The 20,288-nt window shown below is 37.6% G+C and overlaps 1 protein-coding gene across 1 annotated transcript; it reads left to right on the top strand.

The window, feature by feature from the left end:
• Nucleotides 1-11,152: 11,152 nt before the first annotated feature.
• On the top strand, nt 11,153-19,335 carry ddx23 (DEAD (Asp-Glu-Ala-Asp) box polypeptide 23). Its single transcript, XM_008414177.2, has 17 exons — nt 11,153-11,309; nt 12,166-12,320; nt 12,416-12,535; nt 13,374-13,467; nt 13,744-13,809; nt 13,891-14,029; nt 14,119-14,252; nt 14,882-14,994; nt 15,080-15,223; nt 15,292-15,517; nt 15,598-15,743; nt 15,832-16,009; nt 16,251-16,493; nt 16,567-16,718; nt 16,798-16,906; nt 17,471-17,645; nt 18,745-19,335. The coding sequence occupies exons 2-17, from the start codon at nt 12,166-12,168 to the stop codon at nt 18,966-18,968; spliced, it is 2,418 nt and encodes an 805-aa protein (XP_008412399.1). The 5' UTR covers nt 11,153-11,309; the 3' UTR covers nt 18,969-19,335.
• Nucleotides 19,336-20,288: the final 953 nt, after the last annotated feature.

The raw sequence follows: 20,288 nt of genomic DNA, 5'->3' as shown, positions 1-20,288 counted from the left end.
ATTGAACTTAATTATTTCAAGTAAAGTCAAAGCAAAAAGGTCATTTAAGGAAAAGATTTGTAACTTTTAAATTAGAGTATATTTAGAGGACACTGTAAAAAGAGTTTTTCAAAATATTTAGTTTGGAACTACTTAAAAGTTTGATTTGACTTTCTGTAGAATTAAGACAGATATTTTAAATGTTTATTAGAAGAAAATAAAGGATTTGAGTAAGAGTGACTTAAATCTGTTATCTTAAACATACTTAATACATTTGTTAAATGAAATTAACAAATTGAGTTGGATGATTAGAATATATTGAATTGGTTAAACTTAATAAATTAAGTTGGATACACTTAATTGAATTGCTTGTTACCTATGGAAGCAATTCAATTAAGTCAGTTCAACTATTTAGTGTAAGTTTTGAGTTAAATGAACACAAAAAAGTAAGTTGGCATAGCAAAGGAAAAGAATTAAGTTAAATTAATGTAAATAAGTCCATAAGATGAATTTCAGCCCAAAAAACACTTTTTAGTGTGATAGTGAAACAACCTCCATTTTCTACCTGTTTAAATAAACATAGGTTTTGTGTCCAAACATTCAAACAAATATCACAAGAATTTAAAGATGAATAACAGCATTGCATAAACCACAATGACATTTTTGTTATTGTGAGATTTTTAAGATAATAAAAGTTGGAAGTGCTACTCTGATTAGCTGTTTTCCATAGTCTCCAGGAGCAACGGTGGTGAAAGAACTGCAGGAGAAATATAAATTATTCATAACCTTCTACAGAATCCCACTTCAAAAATCATGGGTTATCACTTTTTTTTTCTACCATTGTCATTTAGGTTTTGGAGTTTGTGCTGCATGCTTCTGTGAAGAGGAACTTGCCTGATACCTTAAACTCTTTCAATTTGTGAAAATAAAATTCTCCTTTCTGGTTGCTAACATCCAGAGATTAACTGACTTTCCTCAAATTTTAAAAACGAAACAAAAGATTTTCATATACCTGCACTAAACTCACTTCTGTTATGCAAAAATACAAACTTTGTCACCTCAATGCCCAATTAAGGCAATTAACACAAACTCATAAACTCGGTGTATTTAAACTAACAGGACTAATTTGCAATAGAGTAAATCCCTTGAGAACAAAACACGAGTTGAATCCCTGGAACAGACTGGTGCTGTCTGTATTTTCTTTCTCTCCAATCATTACGGAAAGCAGAAGATTTGATACTTTTTTTTTTTTTTTTCTGCTGGATGTTTTGCTTATTGTTGTTTTCTCTGACGTTGTGTTCACTGGAGTCTCCTGGCATTAAGCTGTTGACAGCTTGGCTAATGGAGGGCTTGATGATTTGTAGGTCTGCACCGGGAAGCGCAGCAATGTGCACAGCGGCGGAATTTAATGCGTTGCCTAGCAACAGTGTGAGCAAGGGCCATGCCTATATCTCCGACGGAGAGGAGGGGTGATGTCTCCGAGAGAAGAGCGCTTCACCTTTTCTTTGTAGCATTAGACTGAAGCCTCAGCGAAGTTGACGGCGGGACATATCAGGGAGGGAAGCTGTGTCTTCAACATGTGTTTTCTGGTTGGAACACTGTAAAAACACAAAATCTTACCAAGTAATGTTGGTCCAGTTTCTAGTGTAAATATCTTAGTCCACTTGAAATAAGACAAAACTAACTTACGAGTAACTTTTCATCAAGATATCGGACCTTGTTTTGAGTCAATTTTGATGAATAAGTACTAGTTTCATTGGGAGGTAAAATTTTCTGCCAATGAAGATAAAATGTCTAAGCACCAACCAGTTTAAAAATAAATCCAAAGCTGTGGCTGCGTTCACACTGCAGCCTGAAGTGACCCAATTCCAATTCCGATTCCGATTTCTTTCTTTCTTTTTTTAATGTACTGTGAGTTGTATCTGATCTTTTCATGACAGTGTGAACAACACAGGTCGGATTCTTTTCGAATGCTTGGGTATCCGATACAAATGTGACCTGACGTCCATCCCACTTGAACGTCACTGATACTCGACAAACGTCACTGTTCTGCGTCCTGATACGCGCAAGCAGAAAGAAAATCAACAATCATGATGGACTACAATGAGGATTAAATTGTTAATATGCTGGTTCCGGTCGGAAAACAATTTCAAATATGTAAGCTATGCCCCACCGTTAGCATCCATGTTTACTTCCGCAAACGCTGAGCACTTCTTTTTATGGTGGTTGGCGAAACACTGAGAACGCTGACGTTATTGCACCCTCTACTGCGCATGCGGGACACTTTCAGGTCGTTTGCCCGTTCACACCGGGAAAAAAATTCGATATGACGAAAAATCGGAATTGGGTCACTTCGGGCTGCAGTGTGAGCGCAGACTGTGTTACTCACGTCATACAGAGAACCTTGGCTGTATGTCAGGTTATTATTTACAATTGTCATTGCTACTGTTATGCATACATTTTCTTGTCTCATTAGAGTTAGTTTGTAACCATTTTGTCTATATAATATAATTTATTGTTGACTCTTTAGCCTATTGAACATGGACATGACTATTATGACATGGTTTTAATTACGAGTTTTTGGTAATTATTACCACTACTCTTCAAACAGAAAAACAGTAGTAAACAAATAATTTTTTCTTGGTTATGCATGCATTTGTTCTCTTGTCTTTTTTATTTTTAGATCAATACAAAATACTTATGACATGGGAAAATGTCTTGTTATAAGTGAAATGATCTGCCAGTGGAACTGTAACGTTTTCATCAATATTAAGGCATTTTTGACTTAAAACAACCTCTTATATCTTGCTGAAAAGTTCCCTAGGAGTTAGTTTTGTCTTATTTCAAGTGTACTTAGATATTTGCAATAGAAATTAGTCCAGAAATACCTGGCAAAGTGTTGTGTTTTTGCAGTGAAAGGCCTCCCGTATTAGTAGCAGATATCTGCTGTAGACTGGAGGCAACACCAAGTTTTTAAATGTGAATCTTCAAGCTGTGCTGCAGTGCTTATTTAACCTCTCTGTGCTGTCTGGAGCATCCCAACTTTCCCAAACTAGTTAATTATAATTACACTGTTTCATGGCTTCTCTTGCTGCCCCCCCCCTCCCCCCCACATTTGTTTTGTACATAATCTTCATAGAGGTGTTTACTCCCACAGAGGAATGTTATGAAGCAAAACAACATGCTTGTATGAAGTCGCCTCTCATGGCTTAAATTATTGCCAAGATCCTGTATTTGTTCTTGTTATACTGTCTTTAAAAGTTTCATTTAAGTAAATATGCCTGAATTTCGTTTACAAGTGTTACTTCTGTGATAAATCAATAAAAGATAAAAATTTGATGGACATATTATGAAATCAAGTCAGTTTTTATGTTAGAATGTTTATGTTCTGAGTTAAAACCACCAATCTCAATTAAAAATATATCAAAAAGACAAAAATAAGAAGTGTAGAAATCCTACATATATTCAACATGCATGATGAGTTGAGACATTAACTCTTCTGTAAGTTCATAGTCGGTTAGAAACTTATCAGAAACTATCAAAATAGAGCAAAAAGCTATTTTGGGGATTTATTGTAACTCAAGGCTCTTTTGGAGTGAGTAGCTGATAGCTTGGTGGCACATTGTCTGTTTTGACTTCAGCATGACTGATAATATATCTTCATTTTCTAATCAAGGGCAAAGGAAGATGGACAGAGTAAAATGCAATAGAAAGAAGAAAACTTGCTAAATGGCTATTAAAAAAAATCGAGACTGCAGTAGAAGTTTCCTTTTAGGAGGACAATTAACCAAACCATACATACATGAAACTCTAATAAAAATCCTTTCAAGTTCATGGTTTTAACATGATCTTTTGTGAAAACAGTTGAGTGGTGTGAATATTTTTACAAGACATTTTACATAATGTCTATAGAAAAAAAATGAAAGATACATATTCACTAAACAGCAGCTGAATCCGAGTTGTTTTGTTTATGCACAAATCCTGTTGTATGACTCTAATGCTGTGTAATGCATGTCTGTTTTCAGAATAAACCTTTAATAATTAAGCCTTTAATTGCTGTGTTGCATCTGAGGTAGATAAGACTGAATAAAAAAATGGAAAAATTGTAATGAAAACATAAAAGACAGTTATTTAAGAAAGAAAATCATAGTTTCATTTATGCTTTGGAAAAAGAAGGGATGGAAAAACTTTACTGTCTGGAGTGTCGCAGTAAAACTTTCATCGTTTTATACAAAATATTATAAAACTTTCCCTTCAGGTAAAGAATTCCCTTGATATTATGTTTCTGTTGTCTCTTCCTCTCTCTCTCCTCTCAGCCATCCATCATTTTCTCCGTCATAGTGTTTGTCTTCCACAGGACTTGCCAGATCTTTGCCATTATCAGCTTGTCTCTGTCGGCTCTCCGATGAAACCATATAAATGAAGTGGCCTGAATGTTTGCCATTCCTGAGCTATCACACAGGATACAGCTTATCTGCTACCTTTACACAACAGCAGACAGGCCAATTGTGGGAATCAGCAACCTCGGATAAATTTCATATTTGCTGCTGCAAGACTGATTTTATACTGCTAAAGCAGAACGGCTGCTTGATCGTCTTTTGGATAAGTGGAGTTGTTTCTGTACTCCTGTGTCCTATCTCTACCTGCTGTTTATGCTTCCCCGAATCATTTATCAAGAACTTTACATGTCTCATCAAATCAGATAGCCTTATGACAAACCTGTCGCTCCAGGACGTGATTATGCAGTTTGGCACATCCATGTGGTTCCAGTCCTGTCACTGTCCTTTCACAAAAGCGTCTACTTTCTGTCTTTTTCTTAATACTGTGGTGCTAAAATATTCTTGGAAAAAATGTCACAACACATGTACTGTAAACGAATCAGTATCTGAGTTTCTTAGCTTGTGTAAAACAGGTTGAATTAATCTTTAAAAGCAGCTCAGCCAAAAAGCATAAAGGTGAGCTTTTACAAATTTAAATATGCAGATGTGATCTGCATGCTACTATGGCTAAGCAATAAAAACACTTTAACAACTTCTTAATATACTTTGTTGTTCCAAAAACATGAAACCCTCTTCTATTGTTAATAAAATGGTGGAGAAATGTTTTTGATCTTTATAAGGATCATTAAACAAACAGAAAAAAATTGTGTAAGTGACCTAAAACAGGAAAAGTTTAGTCTGATTTGACATCAGGCTGTGAGGGAAACTACATTGTACGCAATCATCTTGTTTCAACTGTATGTTTAGGAAAGGTTATAACTGAATGGAGAACAGATGAGTGACATGATATTAGCATATACAAATGCAAAACAAACACAAACTTTAAAATTATGACTTGTAACCTAGTCATCAGAATAAACATTTTCTGCAAGTTTTAGATTTGATCTCAATCTTGAGCTGAGGAGACAAAAGTTTAAGTTTTTTCAACCTCATTCTGAGTCACACTTTAGTTTTGGGGAACAAAACTGAACATGTTGGACATGTTTAGTTGCTAATGTTTTCCAACATGGGCAACTTGTTGGACAAAGATTATGAATCAGTTTAAAATAATGCAAACAGGTCAGTATGATATCCATGACTCAACTTCTTTGGTAAAGATAATATGAAATGATGTGTATCTCTTAGAGGTTCATTTTTTTAAAACAAAATGTTGAATTTGACATCTACAGTAGGTTTTGACGATAAGCTCAGGCCTGAAATTTGGCCTGAACAGAACAAAGAAAACCAGAATTACTCTGACATGTTTGACATGAACCAACGACCAGGATTGTTCCCGATTGATCTTTGTGGACCTCACGTGTGTCCCCTCCTCGCAGCTAACATTTTAACCTCCAACAGAGAAGGTGGAAGTGCTGACATTCATAAAAAGAGGCATGGGTGAAAAAAAAAAGACTTCTGCCATCTGAAACCCTCTGTGAAATTTAGACAAGAAGGTTGCTTTGTGGCATTTTTCACTGGCACGTAATCTCTTAATCCATCAGACGGGATGGTGCAGATAACACACACACACGCGCGCACACACACACAAGAAGCAGGGTCACACATTCCCGCAATCAAGCCCTCAGACGTGCCTCACACTGCAGCAGAAGCAGCAGAAAGAAGATGATGAGGGGGTGGAGGGCTTGAAAAAGCCTTGCCGCCTGGCTGCTGGTGACGAGCGATCTGCAGCCTGACATATGGGTAGCATTCCTTCGTGCAGCAGGCTCTGTCACAGCTGCTCTGACAATGTTGTAACTCCTGTCTCTGTGTGCGAAATAGGAGCGCATGTCAACATCTCAGCCAGGCGAGGAGGAGAGAAAATTAGTGTCGTCTTTAACTATCTGCGGCCCAGTCAAAGGAACAGCGACTCCATCGTGTCTTTCCCTGTTTCTTTATTTCGATTCTTCATCTCGTTTTATTGCTGATAATCAAGGTATTATATGCAAAAGATAAATAGAAGCTTGTTTTTTGTTAAAAATGTGTTGTTAAATTGCTTATCTTGGCGTTACACCTGTTGAAATTAATCTGATAAATTTAAATAATCTCAATGATTTCCATTCTGATTCTTAATGTTTTTTGAAGAGCAAGTTTGTTTCCAGAGACATTATAAACTACTTAATTTATGATTTCAGTTGTGTGTTCCTTTGTATTTATTGTTTTTGGTTTCTGTATTTTATTTTGGATATTTAAAACATCTTCCAATTTCTGTACAAACTTAGAGTGTATTAGTCTTTGGGAGGGAAAACTTTCATTATTATTATCTTTATTTTATCTAAAACTGCTGTCAAAATGACATTATTATCGTTTACTTTAACATTTTAAAGAAATTTTAAAAATGTGCTGTAAACTTGTAGAAAAATTCAGCAACTGATTTCAATCAGAAGTCAATAATTAGAGTGTTTATTTATTTGCGGTTGTAACCTGGCTGAATGTGAAATATTTCAAAGGGAACGGATACGTTTTGTAAGACACTTCACGTTTTCCATGAGAGATATGAGAGTGCAATCAATCTTCCTGTTCTGGGAAATGAAATAAAATAGCAAAATGTTTTCCAAAAAGGTCAGCCAACATATCTTCTCAAAATACAAGCTGTCAAAGTCAAATCATGTCATAGTTTGTTTCTCCCATCTTTCATCAAAAAAGGCCAGACGAATAAAAAAAGAAGGCCAGACTGACTGCCCCCTAACTGCCAGAGAAATGATAAGAATCAGAGCTGACCCGCTCCGATTTCACAGGACTTATTGAAGCTGAAGTTTTGCTTCATAAGTCCATTCACATATTTATGATTTTTTTTTTAAGTTGCCCCGATGTGAGAGCATCAGACAGCTGACAGACTGCTGGTTTGCCGTCTTCAGTCCTGCAGCCTGAGGACTCGTGTTAATACTAACTAAATTATGCTCTATTAACATCATCCTGCGATGCAAAAACGTGCCAGAAGTCAATGAGTGTGAGGGTAATATGTGTCACTGGGTCAATTTAGCTCAGCACGGTCTAATTATCAGTTCATGTGTGTTTTTATGAAGTCCGTATTTGCAGCTAGAGGCATCCATGTGTGAATGTGATTTGACGTATGATTGTGGAGCATGCCAAGCAGTTTATTTCATGTGCTCTGCAAATGTTCTTAGTTTTAATCGTAGCAAGGTGAGCCAGATTCATACATGCTAAGAAGAGGATGGTGATGGACCCCCCGCCCCCATCTTGTCCCTGCCAGAGTGGAATAAATTCCCTTCGTGGGTCTCCTCTGCCCTCCAACCCCCTCCGCCTCCCCTTTCAACCTTTCTGCCAGAACCCCATATTTTATGGCTCTGCTCACCTTCTACAGATCTAACCTCCACCCCTTCCCTCATCCTGCACATGTGCCCTGCTTGGCACGCCCTGAGGGCATGTCAAGAGTGAACGCTCCACCGCAGCTTAATTAGGCAACTATGCCTGGCATCCAGAAGTAGGAAGAGGGGGGTAGGGGGTCCCAGTGCTGGGGGCAGCTGAGGTACGTTGGTATACGGGGTCGACTTTAGTTAGGATCTAAGGGTTATGCTTTAGATAAAGGCTGTACAGCTGGGGAACAGCTAAACCCCATCATGTCTGCGTTAGCCAATGATCTGAATCCAGCTAAAGCCTGTTACTGGGGGCCGAACTTTAACTGTGCATGTTATTCAAACCTGCTACAGCTACACTGGTTGACTCCAAAAGAGCTGAATTATTTTTAAGCAACCCTGGATATTGTTTCCTTACTTACACAAACCTCACTGTAATCAGTGTTAGTGATCAGAGTGACGTAATATCCAATGTTAGATGAAACAGTTCAACCTCCGGGCAAGATGAAACACTCTGTAATTTATAGCAAAACATTAAAAAATGTGCTTTTTTTTAGAAGACCAAGCTGTCCTGATTTTTAAGTTGATCTTTCTCACTGCAGAATAAAGAAATAATTCAAAGCGACACAGTTTTCAGCTTCCAACTGACAAAATGACAACAGAAGAGACTCATTAGATGAACTGCTGAGTATACAGGACTTGAGCACTCAACAAATAAATAAAGACAAACATAACTTAAAAGTTCATTTATTTCAGCAACTCCAAGTGTTAATCACATACAGACGGATGTTTTCAGCTTTTATTTATGTAACTATTTCCTGCTTACAGGTATTAAAAACAAGAGATTTAACACCAATAAAAAACATTTTTAATAAAGGTGTGCGATCTTGATAAAGAAAGTATGTTTAATACCTGCTTAAAGACTTTTTCTGACAATGTAATTTTAATCTGACCAACAAGCCTAATTTGAATTCATATTTTAACTTATTGAATAAGTTAAAATTTTATTAATATATTTTTTTTAATATATGTCGCAGTTTTCATTTTTTGTTTTCTCCTCAGATCACCCAGTCTTGTATTGTTTTTGTCTTGAAGTTTGACAAATGTGCAGCTAGTTAGATTTTTTTTTTTTACATAAAAAGCTCAATAGTGTGAATTACTTGTAATTTGAAATAATGCTCTTGTTGCACCTTTAAAACTGTTATGTTTTCTCATGCAATGATTATGCATTTTGTGCTTGGAATTAGTGTCAATAGTTATGCATATTTAAGTTATTCCAAAGTGATTTTTGAGGATTTCCAGGGGCAACAAAATCTCCCAATGGTAACTCACTGTTTGCCAACATATCTTTTATAAAACTTGCCCTGCTGCAACGTCAGAGTTTGATTGCTTCCTAAGAAAACAGAAGAAGAAACAATAATAATACTGAGATGTGAAAGCTTTGACTGTATCCAGATCTCCTCAAACACTGAGATCAGCCTACTCACATTAAAAATGTGTTTTTGTTGAGCACCTTTTCCATTACTGACTTCTCTCAAAGTAGTTTTTAACTTAAGTTGCAGCATCTGTATACCAGCTGAAACTTGGACCAGATTTGATCATGCAATAAGACGAGGATCCCACAGGTAACTTGTCTTGTTGCATGTAAAACACATGTTGTGTGCAACATGTATGTAACACTTTTTGCATGCTCAAGAAGCAGCTGCTGGGCTTATATTCCACATGTTTACAAGTACACAAACTGTATAAAATAAACTTGTTGCGTAAAATTTATTGAACATATTATGTGCAGTAGACAGTCAGCCTTTTATCCTTGTTGTCTTTTAGCAACAACGTGGGATAAAATCCAGTTAACTAATAATCTGTAACATTTTTCAGTCTCACCAGTCTGTTGTTTTCAACTTCAGGAGCTTTTCATTTTTTATGTACGTTTAACAATTGTTTTTTTTCACCATTAGTTTTGATCGTCTCTACTGAAACTGTTCACCTTCAGAAGGGCTCCATAAATCTCCTTTGATCTGAGGATGGAAGGAAAGGAAGGTCCAGAATATGAATAAGTGAACGAGCCAATCCTGACTCAAACACAGCAGCATCTAACATGTCTTTTATCTACATGCTGTAGCTTGTACACACACACACACACACACACACACACACACACACACACACACACACACACACACACACACACACAGAGAGAGAGAGAGAAGACGCTGCTTTAAATTACAAGAAGAAGAAAAAAAACTGATTCCTGGGAAGACAGCAGTTCTTGAATTTTAATCTGTTGCAAAGGATGGTGCTTGTGTGTACAGAGCAGACAGGGATATTTCATCATCATGGCTGCTGGCCTGCATTACAATATAGTATTGTGTTGTGTTTCTTTTTGTCAAACTCTAGGAATCCAGGCAATGTTGACAGAAAATTATGTTTTATTCTGAATCTTTGACGTACTTGTTAAATGTCACAATTTAGTTTTCCTGTCAATTAATTAGAGTAAAAATTATTGAACACTTTTTTCTGTCCATCCAGAAATAACGCCATTATCAACCTCTTGAATAAGTACGTGAAAACCGTGAGAAATTTCCATTTGTTCGAAGAAAGAAAAAGAAAGAAAGAAGGAAAGAAAGGGATGAAGAAAGCAAGACAAGAACGGTCCTATGCTGCAACTTGTTGTCGCCACCTGGTGGCCAAACAGATAAATCCATCTTAACGCATGATGTATTTAATTTACATTTGATTAGACAAATTAAACTGAAATAATAATAATAATAATAATAATAATAATAATAATAATAATAATAATAATAATAATAATAATAATAATAATAATACGTTTTTAAAGGGTTTCACATTCACCTTTAAAACATTCTTTTGTGCCATTGTACATTTTAAGCATCAAAAAGGTATTAAACTTAGTGGTTGGATATATTTTCATATTAATGTAATTAAAAACATTGTACATCACAGTAGTTGTACTTTCTTATTTTGATTTGGAGATCATGTTCAGTTTTTCTCTCATTGAAAGCTGTTAATATGACTAAAGTTGAATGTACATTTTAGTGCCACTGTTATTATAGCAACATTCAGTTTAGAAGCAGATTTGCTATTTTTCAATTAGAAGTTTACAGACGTGAAATCAACCCTTTTATATCAGTATGCAGTAGTCGATTTTTGACATCTCAAAAAATCGAACATTGTGACTTTCAAGCATATCATAACCATACGTGATAACGCACACCACAAGTCTTTTTAAGAAGGCACTTAGGCGTCCGTGTGCTAAACAACTGGGGTCCTTACAGAGCTTTTGCTTCGTGATGGATAATGTAGTTTCCACAAGATATTGTCTCACTGTAACAACAGCACCCTGGACTTCACATCCCAGAAGTCTTTGCGAGTTCTGCTCGTGCAGAGCATTATGGCGTCTCCTTGAATCGTCGATAGATCGCTAGTGTTTTGTTGACAAGCTAAAAAACGAGAGTGTGAGTTTAGTTATAGTTAAACTCTCCTGGTGTTTTTGGCTCTCTGCTCACAGCTGGAGGTAAAGTAGTCTTAGTTTTGCGCAGTTGAGTAGTTTTTTTTTGGGGGGGGAGAAACAAATATAATCTTCGTTTAGCCTTTAGCTAGCCAACTTCTCAGGGTTGACGTTCTCACTACAGAAGAAAAATTACCAATTTTCCCCCCATTGCAATTGTCGTTTGTTTGAATTTTGTCAGCATCCTTATAATACTGCTTTTTTACACTGTAGTTTAGTGTTTGTTGAAAGACATGCCTTAATACCAAACGAGATCGCATAAAAGAAAATGTGCTATATAAAGAAAATTACCTTACCTTCTGTCTGTATCATACAGGAGACGTTATGCTATTATTGTTGAATATGGTTGCGCTGTTTTTTAGTACTTTTGTAATTGCTTCATGTATTTTACCCATTATCATCTTGCTTAAATAAAGATTTATTTTAAATTATGAAACGTCCACTTGTTACAAGGGACACAGCCTTTTTTGACGAAATTTTATTATATAAAATGTAGGTCCAAAACTGACAGAGAAATCCGGAAATGTGTCTATAAATGTAGAAATCCAGAATAAACATCTGTTCAACTATTTTCAGATGACCACATTTCTGCCTTTACTTTCCCAGATGATATTTTTACAAAATACTATTCAAACTACTTTAGTCCAGACTGCAAGAATATGTTTTTGTTCATAAGTCAGGAATGGAGATAAAGAACAATAAAGCAAAATAAAAATAAAAAATCAGGCTCTATTTGTTAAAAGAAAAGGTACTCAAAAGTTATATTTTCTAAATTTGGTCTTGACTGTTTATTCTTCTATTTCAGGGCTAAAATGCTCTGGAAAAACTTCACTCATGTACTTACGCCTTTTTTAACTTGCAGATGGCCGCTGACACAGATAGGAAGGATGCCGAATCATCAGGGAACAAAGACCGGGACAGGAAGCGCAGCCGTTCACGCGATCGGGATCGCAGAGGATCACCTTCACGTAAACGGCATCGTTCCCGTGAACGAAACCGCTCCAAATCTCCAGACAGGTGACTTTAACTGAGGCACACAAACAAAACTTAAATGGTTATGTACATGTGCTATGGATTGTTAGTTTCTTTCTAATTTGTGTTACAATAAAAAGGGATCGTCGCATGAAAGATAAGGACAGAGAAAAGGATCGGGACAGAGACAAAGACAGAGACAGGAGCCGCAAAGACAGAGACAGCCATCGGCGCGATAAAGATCGCAGCAAGAGATCAAGGTATGAAAAACACAAATGTGAGACATTTTTGCAAAAATTTAGAGAAAATAAATGCAACAAAAAAATACTGCCAATCCCGACAAAAATATGTGATGTAATTGGTTTTCTTTGTATGACCATAACACACAAAATATATTTTTAAAGGAATTTTTTAAAAATATGATTATACATTCAAGGGAAATGTCTCCAATTCACTTAAATTTGATAATTTCTAAAGATTTACACACCTAATCTCCGCCAAACCTTCGTGACTTATTGTTTCCTTTCATGAAGAAACACCTAAAATCTTCCCCTGAAATTCTGCTTTTGTTTTTATTTTACTGTTATTTCCAAATCTTGACGTTGCTAATATTAAGATTTAAGAAATGCATCGACCAGTGTCTGAGTTCATATTTGGCTGGTTCTAAGCTAGATTCTGAAATGCTGTTATTGCGCAAACTAATTTTTGTAAACTTTGTTTTCATTCAGCACATACAATTGTAAACACCGACCTTAAATTTTTTTGTAGCTTTCCTGTTTGTCAATCCAACACAAAATGAAAGAATTATCAGATTATCCACATTTATATATCAAATCATATGTGCCAGACATTTATTTATGATTAAAGATAAATTAAGTGCATCAAAGTATACGCTGTTTTGTCGAGGTGTTTACAGATAATTTAGATATGTTGTGTTCGCATAAAAGGCAAAATGAGTTCAAGAGATCGGGGTCAAAGTGAAATTTGGCTGATTTTAATCTTCCCAACTTAAATCTTCCAGCTTCCACGATGTTTAGGAGATGATGAGGATATGAAAGTTGTGTAAAATATCTAACTATCATGTGGCTGTCTTTTTAGAAGCCTGTCACCAAAGTCAAGGGACAGCAAGTTAAAGAAGGAGAAGGATATAAAAACAGAGGAAGAAGAAGATGACAAAAAGAAGAAGGAGAAGGTAATGAAATGAAAACACAGGACTTGTGTTTTCATTTAGTTTATTTGGTCTGCAGATCTTATCTCATTTCTGATCACTGCTGTAAATCATGCTGTTTGCAAGAATTGAATAAAACTGTCAGGCTGAGTTGCTGTAAGGAATTTGAAACTTGGCAAAGAAAAAGAAAAATTTTCCATCATATTTTGAAGTAGAAATGTTGTTATTCATGCAGCATCTATGGGCCGAGTGCTCTTTTCTTTAAAAGTTTTATGATTTACGATATGCTGTGTGTCTCAGGTCCAGCCCCTCTCTTTGGAGGAGCTTCTGGCCAAGAAAAAAGCAGAGGAGGAAGCCGAGGCAAAAGTGAGAATTCTCACTACATATTTATTTTCTTTCAGAGATTTTATGTTTAATATTTTTCTTTAACTTTATCTGCTTTTTTAGCCAAAGTTTCTGTCTCGAGCAGAGCGAGAAGCTGAGGCTATAAAGCGCAGAGAGCAGCAAGTGGAAGAAAGGAAAAAGCTGTTGGACGAGGAAAGAAAGAAAAGACGAATGTTCCAGGACATTGGGAGAAAAATGCTGGGTTTGTTTCACATTTTAGCTTGAAAATGTTCCGTTCTTGTGCTAAGCTCTGGAAGCATGTTTGTGAGACTTGAGATCTGTTTCTCACAGAGGATCCCCAAGAAAGGGAGAGAAGGGAGCGCAGAGAGCGAATGGAGCGAGAGAACAATGGGAATGATGAAGATGATGGGAGACAAAAACTCAGAGAGGAGAAAGACAAAAGCAAAGAGCTCCATGCCATCAAGGTTAGTTTCAAGAGACCAGGCTCAAGAGAGGGCCACAATTACATTATTTTAGCTATTAAATTATTTAACATGACACTCAAGGTGACAAAATTATCCTCCTCATTTGTTTTTTCAATATGTTACATTGTATTTGATATTGTTTTTATTGCTTTTCATTTTGAATCTGTTGTTTTGTATGTGTTTTCATACCTGAAATCATTCCAGTTTAGGTTTTTTATTATTTTCATTAAAAATTAATTACATGCGTTCCTGTCCTACTGACTAAATATTGCAAAAAACACATGAAGAACTCAACAGTTATTGCACTCCAAACAGTCCTTAGCAACATGAATATTGCGCATACTGACACTGCGATGGTGATTTGAATATATTGTGCAGATCTAGTTTCCATCATTCTCTTATTTAGATCAGTATGACTTTGACACCTTTCCTACTTGGAGAGATAAAGCCCAAAATAATACTTATAAAAGTACTTATCTGCTTTTAAAAAACAGACTAAAACCTAGAGGTTTTTAGGTTTTCTGGGTCTAAAATGTGTTTATGTTTTTGCTATGGTTCCATATTTTTACAGTAAACATGAATGTGGAACTAAACTGATGATTCATGCTAATAGTGTAACCTAATTACAGGAACGATATCTGGGTGGAATCAAAAAACGCCGGAGAACTCGCCACCTGAATGACAGGAAGTTTGTATTCGAGTGGGATGCTTCTGAAGACACTTCAGTCGACTACAACCCGATGTGAGCGGATTATAAAGTTATCTTAAGTGGGTTAGTAAATGTTTCTTACCTGGTTTAAATGTTGGATTTTAATTTCCCCCTGCAGCTACAAAGAGAAGCATCAGGTGCAGCTTTACGGGCGCGGATTTATCGCTGGCATCGACCTAAAGCAGCAGAAAAGAGAGCAGTCACGTTTCTACGGCGACCTGATGGAGAAGAGGCGTACGCTGGAAGAGAAGGAGCAGGAAGAGTGAGTATAATGATATGAAATGGTGTAAACTGTCTGGTTGAAGGAATCTCACGTCGGTTTCCCAACAGGACACGACTGAAGAAGGTGCGAAAGAAGGAAGCCAAGCAGCGCTGGGACGACCGGCACTGGTCCCAGAAGAAGCTGGATGAGATGACGGACAGAGACTGGCGAATCTTCAGGGAGGATTACAGCATCACCACCAAGGGAGGGAAGATCCCCAACCCCATCAGGAATTGGAAGGAGTATTCGCTGCCCGCTCACATCCTGGAAGTCATTGACAAATGCGGCTACAAGGTTTGTTCAAGTCCTGAACCCTGCTCTGATGTGTAACACTGGTTTCCTTAACGCTGATTGGTGTCTTCTGTAAACTTCAGGACCCAACACCCATTCAAAGGCAAGCCATTCCTATTGGCTTGCAGAACCGTGACATCATCGGCGTGGCTGAGACGGGTAGCGGTAAAACAGCTGCTTTCCTCATTCCTCTGCTGGTCTGGATTACCACCCTGCCGAAGATCGACAGGTAATAGAAACAATCCTTCATTATCCCTCAGTAAACCCTTCAATCCGCCTCCGTCCTGCCGGTTACAGCGATCTGTTCTGTGCGGCAGGATCGAAGACTCCGATCAGGGGCCTTACGCTGTGATTTTGGCTCCGACTCGTGAGCTGGCTCAGCAGATTGAAGAAGAAACCATCAAGTTCGGTAAACCGCTCGGCATCCGTACGGTGGCGGTGATCGGAGGAATCTCCAGAGAAGACCAGGGCTTCCGACTCAGGATGGGCTGCGAGGTGAAACATTAATACTTAATATCTGCCCTGACAAAACCACTAAAACATTCAATCTTTAAAGTCAGAACTGAGTGAAATAAATTGAAGACAAAATAACTCGTTTGATTAAAAGCTGCTTAATACGCAGCTTTTAATTTTACTTTTGTAGTTTTCTGTGACATTGTAAGCGATCCTGCCTTCTTTCACCAGGAAGCTGAAACTTTTCGGTTCATAAACGTCTGAGTTTTTCCTCTTCTAACAGATCGTCATAGCAACGCCCGGTCGTCTCATAGACGTGCTGGAGAACCGCTACCTGGTGCTCGGCCGCTGCACCTACGTCGTCCTGGATGAAGCCGACCGTATGATCGACATGGGCTTCGAACCGGACGTCCAGAAGATTCTGGAGTACATCCCGGTGACCAATCAGAAACCGGACACAGACGAAGCCGAGGACCCGGAGAAGATGATGATGAACTTCGAGTCGGGGAAACATAAATACAGACAAGTACGTGAATCTTTCTGCTCCACACCGCCGGCGGCACCAGGCGTTCTCTGAACTCTGTGATTGCGTCTTGCAGACCGTCATGTTCACCGCCACCATGCCTCCCGCTGTGGAGAGGCTGGCGAGGAGCTACCTGAGGCGCCCCGCGGTGGTGTACATCGGATCTGCAGGAAAACCCCACGAGAGAGTGGAGCAGAAGGTCCTGCTCATGTCGGAGGGAGAGAAGAGGTGAGAGGCAAACCAACACGATCTCTGAGGATCCCAGAAACTGCAGCAAGCTGAGCGTTTCCTTCTTTGTGCTGCGCAGGAAGAAGCTGCTGGAGGTCCTGGCGCATGGCTTCGAGCCGCCCATCATCATCTTCGTCAACCAGAAGAAGGGCTGCGATGTGCTGGCCAAGTCCCTGGAGAAGATGGGGGTGAGTCACTGTGGAGCAGGCGGGCGGTTCTCTGACAGTAGAAGAAGACATGGGCATCCTTCCTTCCTTCTTGTCCGTTTTTCTATTTATCCGTTCAGCCATTTGTCTCTTGCCTTCCTTCCATCCATTTTTCCATCTTTTTATTTATTCTCCGTCCCTCCTTCCTTCTTTTTATCCATCCATCTTTCTATTGGTCTCTTTCTATTCTTCCATCAATCTGTTCATCCATTCAGTTTCTTTGTTTTCATTTATAAATTCATTGATTTAGTCGTCTCATGTAAATTTTTCCATTCCTTTGTTTGTCCATCATCTTTTCCTTCTTTCTCCTTCATCTTTTCGTTTGTTTTCCGTCTCATGCTGTCAGACTAACAGGGTCTGTTTTTGTTGAATCTTCACATAAACTCTTTTCAATGAAATAAAAATCAGGGTTATTTACTCTTTAAAATGTGTAAGATAGAAAGAAAACTGAATAATTCTGAGTCTCTAATGTGAACAATAAATTAAACAGGAACCCTGACTGGATGGTATAATAACACGTGAACGTTCCTCCGTTTCTCTCTTCAGTACAATGCTTGCACGCTCCACGGTGGCAAAGGTCAGGAGCAGAGAGAGTTTGCACTTTCCAACCTCAAGGCTGGAGCCAAAGACATCCTGGTGGCCACCGATGTTGCTGGTCGAGGAATTGACATCCAGGACGTCTCCATGGTCATCAACTACGACATGGCAAAGAACATTGAAGGTGAGGAGGCCGCCGTGTTTGCAAAACAAGACATCTGTCACCAGAGACAGACAGTAACTAGTTACATTTACTCAGGAAGAAACCTTACTGTGCTGTACTTTACTATGATGTATTTCTACTCGTACTTGAGTAAAATTTCTGGATTTTATACCCACTGAACGAAAAACAAAATTCTAATATTCACCAGACATTTACACACACCTGCAGATTTTGTTAAAGTTTCATATGTTTTTTTTAATTGAAAGACACTGATTGTTCTTGTTCTTTTGCCTCCTTTTGTTATTTTTTGTTACTTATATCATTTATTATCATTTTGGTTTTAAAAATACCAAAATTTCCACTTAACTTTATAATTCTGATTATATCATTTTTAAATATTAAATGCTGATAACTTGAGGAGTTACTCAAGACTTGGGTAGATTTTTTTTTTTTTACCAAACACTTTTTTACTCTTACTTGAGTAAAAATACAATAATAGATCATAATATTTTATTGATCCCCAAACAGGAAGAGAGGGAAATTTTCTTTGTCCTAGCATATCACACAATAAAAATTAAAGTGATAAACAAAATAAACATACAACAGTAAATAAGAGTGAGCAGTGATAGTCTTAAGGACAAAGACATATCGCTCAGTATATTGCTAAATATATATCAGGCTTTGCCCCGATGTATCGTAAGCCTGGCGGGCCTCCAGGCTTTACTTCTGCCCCCAATAACACAACTAAGCTTACACTTACACTTTGTAAGTCTTTTTAAAATGTTTTCATTTTTTAAGACTTTATAGTTGGTGTTAATCTTATAGTCTTCCAATAACACATAATTACCAAGTGATGTTTTAAAATTTCCTGTAAATTTTAAACATTTTTTAATTGAAAATCACGACGGGCCGCTGGACGAATGAGCGCCCAACCGCCAGGCTTGAAGTTTTCTGGGGGAAACTTTGAATATTCAACATTTAAAATGCACAGCTCTAGAGACTGTGTGTGTATTATATGTTGAAGTAGTGCTGTTCTTACTTGAGTAACATTTCTGGGTTTTCTGTCCGTTACTTCTAAAAACAACACAAACATAACCAAGTCTCACTTCTTCTCCCACAGACTACATCCATCGTATCGGTCGTACTGGTCGTGCTGGTAAGAGTGGTGTGGCCATGACGTTCCTGACCAAGGAGGACTCTGCGGTGTTCTACGACCTGAAGCAGGCCATCCTGGAGAGCCCGGTGTCCACTTGCCCTCCGGAGCTCACTAACCACCCAGACGCCCAACACAAACCTGGGACGATCCTGACCAAGAAGAGGCGCGAGGAGACCATCTTCGCCTGATTTATTGGTTTCAGTTTTATTTACCGAACACAGGACTTATGCCTCCTTATCATGTATATTCATCTTCCCCTCTTTTACCTCCGTTTTGGTGTTTTCTTTCTTTTAGCCCGTTTGTGGAAGAAAAGATTACTTGGTACCAAAAGGTGAACGGGTTGATGAATTTTACTTGCTAAATTTGTTTATAACATCAGTAATGTGGACCCAGAAACGCTGTACAAGTAAAGAAAATGTGATTAAGAGCAGACAGTGTTGAGGATGCTGAGTAGTAGGTGCTGTTTAGTGAATATTTGTTATTTTGATCTGGATCCTCTCCAGATTTAAACATGTAAGAGACCAATACCAGATTAAATGTTCATTTCTTATGATTTGGATGTGTCCCCTCTGTTTAAATCCATGTTTTGAACATTTGTATGACCTGACTACAACATATTTAAGTGGCGTTTGTTTCGCAGGTAGGGCTGGAAAATAAATCATTAACGATGTATATCAAGATGAACACACGATCGATATCGACAGATGATACGTCTGACAGAATATTCAATAATTTCATTGATTCAAACCGCACAGCATTCTGGGGGATGTAGGCAGATGAAATGCTTCAACTGCCCAACCTCTCACAACCAACTAAAATGCTTCAAGGCTGGTTACTTCAACTGAATCGCTCTCCTTGGTTTCCTAGCAACTCTTTGGTTACCTAGCAACGACATGTTGAGCAACTTGGTCAGCAGCAGTTTAAAGTTCCGTCACCAATACTGCTTCTTAACTGCTTGAAAATAGAAAACGGCGGCCTAAAAGTTGTGGATGAAACTGGAGAGATCACACCTCCAGTTTGGCAGTATGTTTAAAACAAAACACCTAATTAATAGTTATGTATCAATGTAAACAAAAAAGTGTAGTTTCCAGCCTAATGATTAAAAAAATACATTATAAAACATATTAGTGGAACTTTTAGTGGCATTCTGTTGTCGAAGTTCAATGTAATTATGTGTAAAAACTGCTATAACTGGCGTTTGTTATTCACTATAAATAGATAAAAAGAAAAACATGAGAAAGTATATACATAAGGTGGATATTTTCCACCTTATGTAATTTACCAGCTTAATCACAAAAAACTAATTTATCTCTTCTATCACAACATCTATAATTAAAAAGTATAAAATAGCTGAAATTACAAACGGCTGGATGAAAATGTGAACAACGTAAATAAACTTTAGTAATAGAAATATGTTTGGCATTATGCAATTGTCTGCAGTTTGTCACATGATGAATTTAAAATGATCTTTTCCTACACTTGCTTTTATTTGCAGCCCTTCTACTTTC

The sequence above is a fragment of the Poecilia reticulata genome, linkage group LG7, assembly GCF_000633615.1.
Source record: "Poecilia reticulata strain Guanapo linkage group LG7, Guppy_female_1.0+MT, whole genome shotgun sequence".
NCBI classification, from domain to species: domain Eukaryota; kingdom Metazoa; phylum Chordata; class Actinopteri; order Cyprinodontiformes; family Poeciliidae; genus Poecilia; species Poecilia reticulata.
Note: the sequence above shows the minus strand (reverse complement) of the source record. Positions and strands in the feature narration are given on the sequence as shown.

Coding starts and splice junctions, on each gene's coding strand:
- ddx23 (XM_008414177.2), top strand. CDS start 12,166: ATGGCCGCTGACACAGATAGGAAGGATGCCGAATCATCAGGGAACAAA. Junction 12,321..12,415: donor CGCTCCAAATCTCCAGACAG/GTGACTTTAACT, acceptor TACAATAAAAAG/GGATCGTCGCATGAAAGATA. Junction 16,494..16,566: donor GGAAACATAAATACAGACAA/GTACGTGAATCT, acceptor TGCGTCTTGCAG/ACCGTCATGTTCACCGCCAC.